Source organism: Microcaecilia unicolor, chromosome 3 (assembly GCF_901765095.1).
Source record: "Microcaecilia unicolor chromosome 3, aMicUni1.1, whole genome shotgun sequence".
Lineage (NCBI taxonomy): Eukaryota > Metazoa > Chordata > Amphibia > Gymnophiona > Siphonopidae > Microcaecilia > Microcaecilia unicolor.
In genome coordinates, this window is record NC_044033.1 from 385,619,993 (window position 1) to 385,633,957 (window position 13,965).

Consider the following 13,965-nt stretch of genomic DNA (forward strand, 5'->3'; position numbering starts at 1 on the left):
TGTTAAGATTTTTTTAGCACCAGTTGTCTGGTTGACTAACCTAGTCAGCAACCTCCCACTTTTATTTGCAAATCTATATAGCTGGTATCTGTAGTACAGAGTGGATTTCTGTGTTTGCTCCTGTAGAAGTTCACTGAGGGCTTGCTGCTCTTCGAGCAATTTCGCTTTTATATTTAACGAGTGGCCTTGTCCATATTGCCTTCTAAGCAGTGACACTTGTTTCTCAAGCCTTACCACCTCTCCATCTCTAACCTTCCTTTTAAATGCTACATATGATATAACATCTCCCCTAAGGACTGCCTTTGCCGACTCCCAGAAAAGAGTTGGGTCTTCCCTATGTTGTTCATTATTTTCTTGGTAAGCATGCCACCTCTCTATCAAATAGGGCAGGAATTGACTATCCCGATACAAGAAGACTGGGAATCGCCAAGAGCCGAACGCAGGTCCCCCCTCCCCCCACCTCAACTGAACTCTCACCCAAGCATGGTCCGAGATCATAATTGGCCCTATTTGAGCCTCCTCCACCTTTGTCAATAACCCAGGGGAAGATAATATATAATCTATTCGTGACATTATCGAGTGGGCCCTAGATAAGTGTGTGTAATCTTTCTCTACTGGATGTAGTGTTCTCCATATGTCCACTAATTCAAAAGCGGTACATAGCCTAGCCACTCCCCTTTCTGTGCAAGCCAGATCCCTACCGGTCGGTTTAGACCTGTCCAATTCTGGGTCTAGCACTTCATTCATATCTCCTCCCATCAAGATTGGTATATCTCCTAGCATCTGAATCTTCTTTATAACTTGATGGTAGAATTGCTTGTCATATTTATTTGGTGCATAGATATTGCATAACAACATTGGGCTGCGCTCTAATACCACTGAGGCCAGAACATACCTCCCTCCTGAGTCGGCTAGTATCCTTTTTATCTCCACGTTGAGTCCTTTCCTAATTAGTGTGATTACTCCTTCCTTCTTCTCCTGTGTTGGGGCATCAATCCACTCCCCCACCCACCATCTCTTTAATTTGGCATGTTCTTCCCTTTTGAGATGCGTCTCTTGCAAAAACGCTATAGAGACTTTCCTATCATTCAGGGCTTCCAAATCTTTTGCCGTTTAACCGAGGAATGTACACCCCCCACATTCCATGTGATTATCTGTAATGCACTCATGTCACTCCTTACCCAATTCTAGGCTCATGTATTCCTGATTGTTGGTGTAAAATTATATCTTCATGGCGCTCTCTGGACTTGAAGTTACTCTTAGCCCCGCTGAACGCACACCTCCTCCCCAGCCGATTGGCGCCAGTTCCTTCTTTCTGGATTCGACAGGGTCTACTCCCATTGAGGTTAGGGGCCCAGAAGAAAAACGCCGAATCGAAGCCTCTTTTGCGACCGAGGAGGGACTGGAGATCAGTTTGCCCGTGGAATCGTTGCAAACTGAGGGGAGAAAAGCTGAGGGGCGAAGTGAGGACGCTGATCTGCCTGTGAGGTTTGAATTACCAGTAGAGTTTATGACTAAACCTAAAGATGTTACACTAGAGGCTTTGTGGGACTTGGTTTCCAATCTTGGTCAAGTTTTTCTTAAGCAGATCAATGACCTTCAACCTAAAGTGAAATCTTTGGAAAGTAACTTAGGTGTACAAGATCAACAGATTAAAGACTTAAATGGTAAAATAGTTAACCTGGATCAGAGACTTCTGAAGATTGAAACCTTACAACCTATTATGGTGAAAGACTTGACTAGTCTTAGAGACAAAATGGAAATTTTTGAAAATTACACTAAAAATCATAATCTTAGATTTACTAATTTTCCTCGACTTCAGAATGTAACTCCAATAGATATGTTGAAACGCTATATGCGTGAAAATTTATTAATTCCGGAACAGAATCTGCCTCCAATGTCTATGGTTTACTACATTCCTGGGAAAGGAACCCCGGTACCTGAAGCCCCGATTGATATTTCCTTGTTACTTGAAACTTCTGATACTGAATTGGCGACTGCGGCCACGCTAGTCGCCACAGTGGTATTATTACCAGATAAGAATTTGCTCTTTCGTTTGTTTTTCCGTAATAAAGATAAACCCTTTTTGGGTTTAAAAGTTTTACTTTTTCCTGATGTCTCTAAGGAGACTCGCCGACGAAGGAAACAATTCTTACTTCTTAGGCCTGAGGTGTTGCACTTGGGGGGTACTTTTTTTTTAAGGTACCCCTGCAAGTGCATAATAAGGTTTAAAGAAAGAAAATATGTATTTACACAGCCGTCGCATGTGTCTTCGCTTATAACCTCAGTGAAAATGGAAAAACGTTAATAATATTTGTGCTCTTCTTAGCAGCTTCTGTATAATCTTTATTAATTCCTTATACTTTGTCTCCGTAATTTTCCTGAAATCTTGGATCACATTTATGGACTTGAGTATAAATTTTCCTTAGTGAAGGTTTACTTTCATGTTTTTTCTTTTTAATTACTGTATACTATACCTGAACAAGAAATGTCTTGTAATATAATGGAAAAAGTTAATAAATATAAATTAAAAAAAAAAAAAAAAAAAAAAAAAATTATATCTTCATACCCAGCGGGTGTCCCAGCCTCCACCCCCCGAGTAAAACCCTCCTTATTGTAAGCCATCTGTAGGGTCTGCCTCCTTCCAGGTTTTAATTCAAAGGGTACCCAGCATTTACGATTGGTGCTCACGATTCCTCCCCCCCTCCCCATCTATCCACCCCCCTCTCCTTCTCAACCCTTCCCTCTCCTCCCCCATCCCACCCCCTCCCCCCACCTTCCTCCCACTCTTCTCTGTCGCCTGCCTCTAGGCATTACTTCCTGTTTTACCGAGGCAAGAGCGCCCTATTTGACTCATCCGCTGTCCCCCTATGATTTAGGTATGGATCTCACCAGCCTTTGGATTTGACAGTTCAGTCCCAATCAAAAGTCCAACATTCTTCTGTAGCTTCCAAGTTTCTTGCAATTCTCATTATCTAGAATAGCCCCTCATGGCGCTGGTTTTCTCACACTCCAACAGTTAACATTTTACAACTGTAATCATTTTGCAACAGTTAACAGCTTCTAGCTGTTTTAAATAGGCAAATGGACTTTTATTTGTTAGCCAGCCAGTCCTCAATCATCCGGCCCCTGCGCCAGCATTTTGTCCACGTATAAATTTGCCTCCTCCACCCGCTCAAAGAATACTGCTTGTCCGTTATCAATCAATTTGAGCTTAGCTGGGTAGAGCAGGCTAAATCTATATTTCAACCCAAACAGCCTGGTGCACAGATAGGCGAAGGTCTTTCTCGCTGCGGCCACTGTAGCTGAATAGTCCTGAAAACAAAGTACTCGTTTACCTTGATAATCCAACTGTTTTCCTGCACGAAGGGCTTGTAATATAACGTATTTTTCGGACTATAAGACGCACTTTTTTCCCCAAAAATTTGGGAGGAAAATAGGGGGTGCGTCTTATAGTCCGAAGGTAGCGAGTTCGGGATCTTCAATTCTCGGCGGCCATTTTGAATCTCGCCAAGACCGTCAGGCAGCATTCAGGAGGACGGAGAGCAGCGCGCTGGGCAGGAAAGAGGGGGCTCTTTCCTGCCCCGACGTCACTAGACCACCAGGGAACATCGCGTGACGTAAGTACGGGAGGGCGATCCCGAACTCGGACAAGACGCACCGGAGCACCTAGGTTTTAGAGGAGGGAAAAAGGAAAAATTTTTTTTTTCCTATTTCCCTCCTCTAAAACCTAGGTGCGTCTTATAGTCCGAAAAATACGGTAAGTACCTTGTGCGATTAGTTTAAAATCCGAAAGATGATGATCCTGGGTCTGCCCGATCCGCCTCTCCTCTGTCCAAGTCTGTGCGCTCTCTCTCCCCGGCAACATGGGAATCCATTTCAGCCACTAACTGAGTCGTCCTCCTCTAAAGCATCCCCTTGAAAGGATTCCAGATCTATAAGACCGGGCATGTCCTGGTCTGGATCGGAGTCCAATGCTTCCTCTGAGACCAAGGACCTTCTAGGTCTTTTGGAGGCAACCACCCGATTCTGCCCCAGAACCCGTGTGAAAATGGAAAGAGGATTGGCCTTATGCAGCAAAAAAGCTTTGTACATCTGCATCACAAACTGTGAAGGAAAACCTCCCTCAGAAGTTGATGGCAACAGAGAAAGTCCTCCGGACTGAGCCTGCACAGAAGGGGCGCGAGAAAGGGAACAGCCAGCCGATGAGGACAAAATGGCGGCGGTTCCCGCCAAAACTGGAACCGCCGATGCTTCACTGTGTAGCGCCGCATCAAACCCCTCTGAGGATGGCAAAACCGCGACAGAGGGACCTGGATCAGACGCTCCCTCTACTACAGTACAAAACTTAGAGCACCCACTGCTTCCAACTCCATGGTGCTGACAGACCGCACAACGATGCAGCTTCTCTGACATGCCAGCAGGACAGCTGAGGTGGGTTTTTTTTTTTAAACTATGGCCGCCGAACCAGCAGGAAGAAGCCAAGAACAACAGAGAGGAGAGCCACTTCATCTATCAGCCACCCTAAGAAGGAAATCGGCTGTTTAGCTATGATCCAATCCTGAAAGAACTGAATAGTATAAAGTATAAAACAATGATATGTAAAGCTAATTTATAACTAATACACAAAGGAGCTGAATCAACACAAGTTATGTACTAATAAAATTATCAGGTTTTATACAATACCTTTAAGCCTCTCGCCATATGCAAGGCAACTTTCAGGATAGTTGCAGCTGGAAAAGATCCTTCTCCCTTTTCATGTTTTAACTCTATAAGATCATTGAGTGATTTATCACCCCCGTACTCCATAGCAAGACACATACTACCATCCTTAGCTTTGGTGAATGCACGATATCCTTGTAAAATAAGAGATAAATATATTGATTGGGACTGAATATTTAGAGAAGGGGATACATTAGCATTCATAAAAGCATGACAGAATAAGAGAGACAAAAAAGGTCATTATAGGGCAATTCTGTAACTGGACACCTTCATTTAGGTGCTCCAAGGCAATGTGGTAGGAGCTTATTCTATAACAGAACCTAGGTTCCATTACTAGTGTAACCCGGTATTGGCACACCTAACATCTAGGCACCCGCACCTAAAACCAGCCCTAGAGCTGGTTTAAGTGCAGGTGCTTAAATATAGCAGGTCATGAATAAGTGGGAGCCCTGCCTCTGCTTCGTCCCTATGCAAATACACACCACGTAAGTTGAGCGGGTACTTTCAAAATAGTGCTTAGGTAGAATACTGGCATTTACATAAGTATATGTACATGTCATTATTCTAAACATTTATGCACAATAACGTGTGTGTGTAAATGTGAAAGCCTAGTTTATAGAATTGCCCTTCACATGTGGCATTCTATCGCGTTATTACAATGTAGATTTGGAAAAGAAAGGACTTCTAGTCTTCTTTGATTCCAAGGCTGCAAATCCAGGCCTCGCCATAGATTTCTATGGCTTCATGGGAAATCAGGAGGCAATGGTGGACCGCAGGGTGCAGGTCTCATTCCAACTGATTCCCTCCCTACATGGGCATCTTACATATGCAGGATGACAATGGTGGAAGCACTTCATGCTACATCTGCCTTCTCCTGCTACCTGGGCCCAACTGGTGATTTGAATTGTATGGCATGATAGTGCCTTGCACTATGGAAGCCAAAACAAAATACTAAAACAAAAAGGTAACCCAATAAGTGATGTTGGGATTCTCAACATCACTCAGCAAGCCTAGTTTTGGAGCAGGAGGCAGATAGGGATCATAAAGCAAATTACTTACCTGTAGCAGATGTTCTCCAAGGACAGCAGGACACAGATTACCACAGGTGGGTGCCATTGACGGAGTCCTGACACAGATGTTTCCCAGCATTCAGAAGATTCATGAAGCTTTTGTCAGGCCCAATCACGCATGTGTGTGCACGCCTTCAAGCCTTGCTGACTTGCGCGGGATTCGCAATTGGATAAAAAAGCATAGGCAATCCAATTCCATTGGGAGGTGGAAGGGATTTGATAATCTGTAACCTGATGTCCACGGAGAACATCTGCTACAGGTGATTAACTCTGCTTTCTCAGAGGAAAAACCGGACAGAAGATTACCACAGATGGGAATCCCTAGCTAACAGGCTTACTGCAAACAATGGTCAACAGGGACTTGCAATGGCAAGGCCAATCAGAACCAATAACTCTAAAGAACTAAAGTACATAAGTATTGCCATACTGGGAAAGACCAAAGGTCCATCGAGCCCAGCATCCTGTTTCCAACAGTGACCAATCCAGGTCACAAATACCCGGCAAGATCCCCAAAATGTGCAAAACATTTTATACTGCTTATCCCAGAAATAGCGATACAAAGACATTATAACATCCTCATTTTTGTTTTCCATTCCTTTCCTAATAATACCTAACATTCTATTTGCTTTCTTAGCCGCAGCAGCACACTGAGCAGAAGGTTTCAACGTATCATCAACGACAACACTTAGATCCCTTTCTTGGTCCGTGACTCCTAACGTGGAACCTTGCATGACGTAGCTATAATTCGGGTTCCTCTTTCCCACATGCATCACTTTGCACTTACTCACATTAAACGTCATCTGCCATCTAGACGCCCAGTCTCCCAGTCTCGTAAGGTCCTCTTGTAATTTTTCACAATCCTCCCGCAATTTAACCACTTTGAATAACTTTGTGTCATCAGCAAATTTAATTACCTCACTAGTTACTCCTATCTCTAGGTCATTTATAAATATGTTAAAAAGCAGCGGTCCCAGCACATACCCCTGGGGAACCCCACTGGCACTAACTAACCTTCTCCATTGAGAATACTGACCATTTAACCCTACTCTCGGTTTTCTATCTTTTAACCAGTTTTTAATCCACAATAGAACACTACCTCCTATCCCATGACTCTCCAATTTCCTCTGGAGTCTTTCATGAGGTACTTTGTCAAACGCCTTCTGAAAATCCAGATACACAGTATCAACTGGCTCCCCTTTATCCACATGTTTGTTCACCCCTTCAAAGAAATGTAGTAGATTGGTGAGGCAAGATTTCCCTTCACTAAATCCATGTTGACTTTGTCTCATTAATCCATGCTTTTGAATATGCTCTGAAATTTTGTTCTTAATAGTCTCTACCATTTTGCCCGCAAGCTCACCGGTCTATAATTTCCCGGACCTCCTCTGGAACCTTTTTTAACAATCGGCATTACATTGGCCACCCTCCAATCTTCTGGTACCACACTCGATTTTAAGGATAAATTACATATTTCTAACAATAGCTCCGCAAGCTCATTTTTCAGTTCTATCAGTACTCTGGGATGAATACCAACCGGTCCAGGAGATTTGCTACTCTTCAGTTTGTAGAACTGCCCCATTACATCCTCCAGGTTTACAGAGAATTCATTAAGTTTCTCCGACTAGTCAGCTTCGAATACCATTTCCGGCACCGGTATCCCACCCAAATCTACCTCGGTGAAGACCGAAGCAAAGAATTCATTTAATCTCTCCACTACGGCTTTGTCTTCCCTGATCGCCCCTTTTACTCCTTGGTCATCTAGCGGTCCAACTGATTCTTTTGCCGGCTTCCTGCTTTTAATATACCTAAAAAGATTTTTACTATGTGTTTTTGCCTCCAACGCAATTTTTTTTCGAAGTTTCCTATTGTGAAGGTGCAGCCTAAAACAAAACCAAATGGGCCTAGGAGGGTGGAATTAGATTCTAGACTCCAAACAAACTCTGCAGATCTGTCTGACCAAACTGGCTGTCGCACCAGGTATTATGTTCAAGGCAGTAATGAGATGTAAATGTGTGGCATGAAGACCACATTACAGTTCTGTGAATCTCCTCAATGGAGGCTGACCTCAAGCTGACTACCAACACTGCCATGACTCCGACATTGTGAGCCATGACATTATCCCTCCAGAATCAATAAGTGAAGGAGATGCAGTATGCTAGCCAATTGGATAAAGTGAGTTTACCGATAGCTGCTGTCAACCAGTTTGGGTTAAAAAGAAACAAAAAGCCGGGTGGAATGTCTATGGGATTTAATCTGCTCCAGATAGGTTAAGGCTTGCTTGCAGTCCAAGGTGTGCTGTGCTGCTCCCATATTTATTAGGGCTATGGTGAAGGTGAGGATGAGATGGTTTGGAATGCTACGGAGTCTGGCAACATTTCCATGTATTACATACACAAAAAAAAGTTTGCAATGGAATCAGGCAATCTATTTTTGTTTTGTTGGGGGGGGGGGGTTCTTTGAATTTTATTGGGTTTTAAAAATTTTATCACCACCACTGTTTTTTGGTCTGTTGGGATTTAATTGGTCCTCCCCTACTCTCCTTCCCCATAGTGTGACAGTTAAGGCTCATCCAGATAAGTTGGGAGAAGGATACTGAAAGTAGGTAGAAGGCTGGAGGGAAAAAATGTTGTAACAAGTTTTGCAGTAGCTTGGTAGGCCACAGCGGAGAACATACAGGGATGTGCACTGTTACTGTGCAGGCAAGCAACTGATGCAGGGCAAAGAAGCAGACTATGGCAGGTGAATCTGCTGCTTGCTGTGCTCATGCTGAAAAGCTGGGATATGCAGTGGGTTTGAACATAGGCAGGCTACTACTACTTGCTGGAGGACATCTTGCAATGATAGCAAAAAAAAACAAACAAACAATAAAAATACATGGTTTGACAAAGGGGGATGTCATAGAAATCACTAGGTGTCATTACTGGCCCATGGGCCTTGTAAATAATGTAAAGTATTGTCAAAAAGTAAAAGACTGCTTTAATTGCTCTCTGATTCTCACTGGTAAGGTTTAATGGTAGTGACATAGTTTGCTTTGGTTGACTTGACAAGGGGAACAAAACCTCTGTGATAATAAGTGGTGCTTGTCCACCTCGAGGATGATATAGATCAGTATTCTTCAATCAAGGCCTGTGAGCCAATGGTAGACCCTATCAAATACCCCTAGACACTCCTTTGACCCCACCCCAAATCTCCACCCACATCCAACAACAGAAGTGATGCTCAATTGCTCCTGCCCAGTGACCTCAGGAGAGAGTCTTGCCCATGCTAGCTCCAATTACAAAAGAGCTGCCATGACCTCCAGCGGCAATCTTGCAAGACTGCCACTAGAAGTCTTGGCAGCCATTTTTGCTATGGAGACCGCACGGGCAGGAGAAAATGAAGATACATACCTATAGCAGGTATTCTCCAAGGACAGCAGGCTCAATATTCTTACATGTGGGTCGTCGTCCGCGATGGCCCAGGAGAAGGATGAAAACTTCAAAGCTAATGAAAAAACTTTGCGAACGTTCCGCCGCGCGGGTCAACCCACCGCGCATGCGTGGGCGACGAAATAAAAAGCAAAACAAATAGATGGAACAACTCCAACGGGGAGGAGGGAGGGTTGTAAGAATATTGAGCCTGCTGTCCTCGGAGAATACCTGCTACAGGTATGTATCTTCATTTTCTCCGAGGACAAGCAAGCTCATATTCTTACATGTGGGATATCCCTAGCCCCCAGGCTCACTCAAAACAAGAAGCATTGGTCAATTGGGACTCACAACGGCGAGGACGTAACATAGATTGACCTGAAAAGAAACACAAGTGAGAGTGCAGCCTGGAACACAACAAAAATGGGCCTAGGAGGGTGGAGTTGGATTCTAAACCCCAAACAGATTCTGCAGCACCGACTGCCCAAACCGACTGTCGCGTCGGGTGTCCTGCTGGAGGCAGCAATGAGATGTGAATGTGTGGACTGATGACCACATCGCAGCCTTGCAAATCTCTTCAATAGAAGCTGACTTCAAGTGAGCCACTGATGGAGCCATGGCTCTGACATTGTGAGCCGTGACGTGGCCCTCTAGAGTCAAGCCAGCTTGGGCATAAGTGAAGGAAATGCAATCTGCTAGCCAACTGGAGATGGTGCGCTTTCCGATGGCGACTCCCCTCCTTTTGGGATCGAAAGAAAGAAACTGGGCGGACTGTCTGTAGGGCTTAGTCCGCTCCACATAAAAGGCCAATGCTCTCTTTCAGTCCAAGGTGTGCAACTTGTCTTCACCAGGGTGGGTATGTGGACGGGGAAAAAATGTTGGCAAGACAATTGACTGGTTCAGATGGAACTCCAACACCACCTTCGGCTAGAACTTAGGGTGAGTGCGGAGGACTACTCTGTTATGATGGAAATTTAATATAAGGAGCATGCACTACCAGGGCTTGAAGCTCACTGACTCTATGAGCTGAAGTAACAACCACCAAGAAAATGACCTTTCAGGTCAAGTACTTCAGATGGCAGGAATTCAGTGGCTCAAAAGGAGCTGTAATCAGCTGGGTGAGAACGACATTGAGATCCCATGACACTGGTGGAGATTTGACAGGGGGCTTTGAGAAAAACAATCCTCTCATGAAGCGAACAACTAAAGGCTGTCCAGAGATAGGCTGACCCTCTACAGGCCGATGATAAGCACTAATTGCACTAAGATGAACCCTTACTGAGTTGGTCTTAAGACCAGACTCCGATAAGTGTAGAAGGTATTCAAGCAGGGTCCGTGTAGGACAAGTAAAAGGGATCTAGGGCCTTGCTGTCACACCAGACGGCAAACCTCCTCCATTTAAAAGAATAACACTTCTTCGTGGAATCTTTCCTGGAAGCAAGCAAGACTCGGGAGACACCCTCTGAAAGGCCTAAAGAGGCGGCAACTTCTAAGTTCTCAACATCCAGGCCGTGACAGCCAGAGACTGGAGGCTGGGATGAAGAAGTGACCCCTCGTTCTGAGTGATGAGGGTCGGAAAACACTCCAATCTCCATGGTTCTTTGGAGGACAACTCCAGAAGAAAAGGGAACCAGATCTGACGGGGCCAAAAAGGTGCAATCAGAATCATGGGTCCCCGGTATTGCCCGAGTTTCAGCAGATTTTTCCCTACTAGAGGTATGGGAGGATACGCATACAGAAGGCCGATATGAATTAGAATGTGATAGGTTAAAACAAATCGGAGAAAGCTTTTCTTTACTCAGCGCGTAGTTAGACTCTGGAACTCATTGCCGGAGAAGGTAGTGACAGCAGCTTGCCTTGCTGAGTTTAAAGGGGGTCTGGACAGATTCCTGAAGGAAAAGTCCATTGATCGTTATTAAATTTTGGGTTTTTGCCAGGTTCTTGGGGCCTGGATTGGCCGCTGTCGGAGACAGAGTGCTGGGCTTGATGGACCTTTGGTCTTTTCCCAGCGTGGCAGTGCTTATGTGCCTGTCCCCCAATGAAGGAGAAAGGCATCCGATGGACCTGAAGTCGTGGACCTGAAGTCTTGAACAGAACTGAGGAACCTTGTGATTGATCTGAGTGGCATAAAGATCCACCGAGGGGGTGCCCCACACTCAGAAGATCTTGCGGACAACATCCATGTACAGAGACCACTCGTGAGGTTGCATTATCCTGCTCAACCTGTCGGCCAGACCATAACATTTTTCAGTATGTGGCTTGGAGAAACATACTGTGTTGGTGGGCCCAAAGCCACATCCTGATGGCTTCCTGACACAGAGAGCGAGATCTGGTGCCCCCCCTGCTTGTTGGTGTAATACATAGCAACCTGATTGTCTGTCTGAATTAGGATGATCTGGTTGGACAGCTGATCTCTGAAAGCCTTGAGAACGTTCCAGATCGCTCATAATTCCAGGAAGTTGATCTGAAGACCCCTCTCCTGGGAGGACCAGACTCCCTGAGTGTGAAGTCCATCTACATGAGCTCCCCACCCCAGGAGGGATGCATCCGTAGTCAGCACTTTTTGTGGCTGAGGAATTTGGAATGGACATCCCAAGGTCAAATTGGATCGAATGGTCCACCACTGAAGGGAACTGCAAAACTCGGTGGAGAGATGGATCACATCCTCTCGATCCCTTGTGGCCTGACACCACTAGGAAGCTAGAGTCCATTGAGCTGATCTCATATGTAGGGGTGCCATGGGAGTCACATGAACTGTGGAAGCCATGTGTCCTAAAAGTCTCAACACCTGCAGAGCTGTGATCGGTTGAGACGCTCGAGCCAAGGACACTAGAGCCAGGAGATTGTCTGCCCTTACCTGGGGGAGATAAGCTCGAGCTGTCCGTGTGTCCAACAGAACTCCAAATGAACTCCAATCTCTGCACTGGAACAAGATGGGACTTGGGATAATTTATTACAAACCCTATTAGCTCTAAAAATCGAATAGTCATCGGCATGGACCATAAAGCTCCTGCCTCCGAGGTGCTCTTCACCAGCCAATTGTCGAGATAAGGAAACACATGCACTCCCAGTCTGCGTAGCGATGCTGCGACAACTGCCACTTTGTGAAAACCCCTTGGCGCAGATTAGAGGCCAAAGGGCAGTACACAGTACTGAAAATGTGAGTTCCCAATCGAAATCGAAGATACTTCCTGTGAGCTGGGAGTATCGAGATGTGGGTATAGGCATCCTTTAAGTCCAGAGAGCATAGCCAATCGTTTTCCTGAATCATGGGAAGAAGGGTGCCTAGGGAAACCATCCTGAACCTTTCTTGGACTAGGAATCTGTTCAGGGCCCTGAGGTCTAGGATGGGACGCATCCCCCCTGTTTTCTTTGACACAAGGAAGTACCTGGAATAGAATCCAAGCCCTTCTTCCCCTGGTGGAATGGGTTCGACCGCATTGGCCTTTAAAAGAGCGGAGAGTTCCTCTGCAAGTACCTGCTTGTGCTGGGAGCTGAAGGACTGAGCTCCCGGTGGGCAATTTGAAGGCTTGGATATCAGATTGAGAGTGTATCCTAACCGGACAATTTGAAGAACCCACCTGTCGGAGGTTATAAGAGGCCACCTTTGGTGAAAAAATATCAGCCCCCCCCCCCGAAAGGCAATCCATCCGGCACAGACGCTGTTACTGCGGCTATGCTGTTCTGGAGCCAGTCAAAAGCCCGTCTCTTGCTTTTGCTGGGGAGCCCTAGGGGCCTTAGGCGCACGGCGTTGACGAGAACACCCATGCTATGGCTGAGCCTGAACCGGCTGTCGAGAAGTAGGAGTGTACCTACGCCTGTCATAGGAATAGGGGGCACTCTTCTTCCCTCCAAAAAACCTCCTAGAAGTGGAGGCAGTAGCAGAAGACGTCCGGCGGGAGAGAGAATCCATGGCATCATGATGCTTTTTGAGCTGATCCACCATATCCTCTACTCGTTCACCAAAAAGATTATCCCCCCGACAAGGAACATCCGCTGCTGGGTCTTCTGATCCAGGTCCGAAACACGCAGCCATGAGAGTCTGCGCATCACGATACCTTGAGCAGCTACTCGGGATGCTACATCAAGTGTCATAAGAACCCCTGGCCAGGAATTTACGACACGCCTTCTGCTGCCTGACCACCTGGTGAAAAGGTTCAGCAAGCACCGGAGGAAGTGCTTCAACTAAACTAGACAGTTGCCTCACCAAGTTCCGTAAGTGAATGCTTGTATAGAGCTGGTATGTTTGGATCTTGGCGGCGAGCATTGATACGCACGCCTCCCAAAAGAATCCAAGGTCCTAGACTCTCTGCCTGGGGGCACTGAGGCATAGTCTCTAGTACTCTTGGCTCTTCTGAGAGAGCGAATGCTACATACCTGTAGAAGGTATTCTCCGAGGACAGCAGGCTGATTGTTCTCACTGATGGGTTGACGTCCTCGGCAGCCCCCTCCATCGGAAAGTTTACTAGCAAAGGCCTTTGCTAGTCCTCGCGCGCCCATGCGCGGCCGTCTTCCCGCCCGAAACCGGCTCGAGCCGGCCAGTCCAGTATGTAGCAAGACAATACACTTCAAGGGAAGACTCAACTCCAAAGGGGAGGCGGGCGGGTTTGTGAGAACAATCAGCCTGCTGTCCTCGGAGAATACCTTCTACAGGTATGTAGCATTCGCTTTCTCCGAGGACAAGCAGGCTGCTTGTTCTCACTGATGGGGTATCCCTAGCCCCCAGGCTCACTCAAAACAACAACCATGGTCAATTGGGCCTCGCA

At 46.0% G+C, this 13,965-nt stretch overlaps 1 protein-coding gene across 4 annotated transcripts in view; it reads right to left on the reverse strand.

Moving 5' to 3' along the window:
• The window catches only part of PBK (PDZ binding kinase), a 103,442-nt gene that overhangs the window by 36,203 nt on the left and 53,274 nt on the right, over positions 1 to 13,965 (reverse strand). For all 4 annotated transcript variants that reach the window (XM_030195546.1, XM_030195544.1, XM_030195547.1 and 1 more), the window contains exon 5: positions 4,687 to 4,856. In XM_030195546.1, coding sequence (XP_030051406.1) covers positions 4,687 to 4,856 — 170 coding nt within the window. The remainder of the gene's footprint in view (positions 1 to 4,686; positions 4,857 to 13,965) is intronic.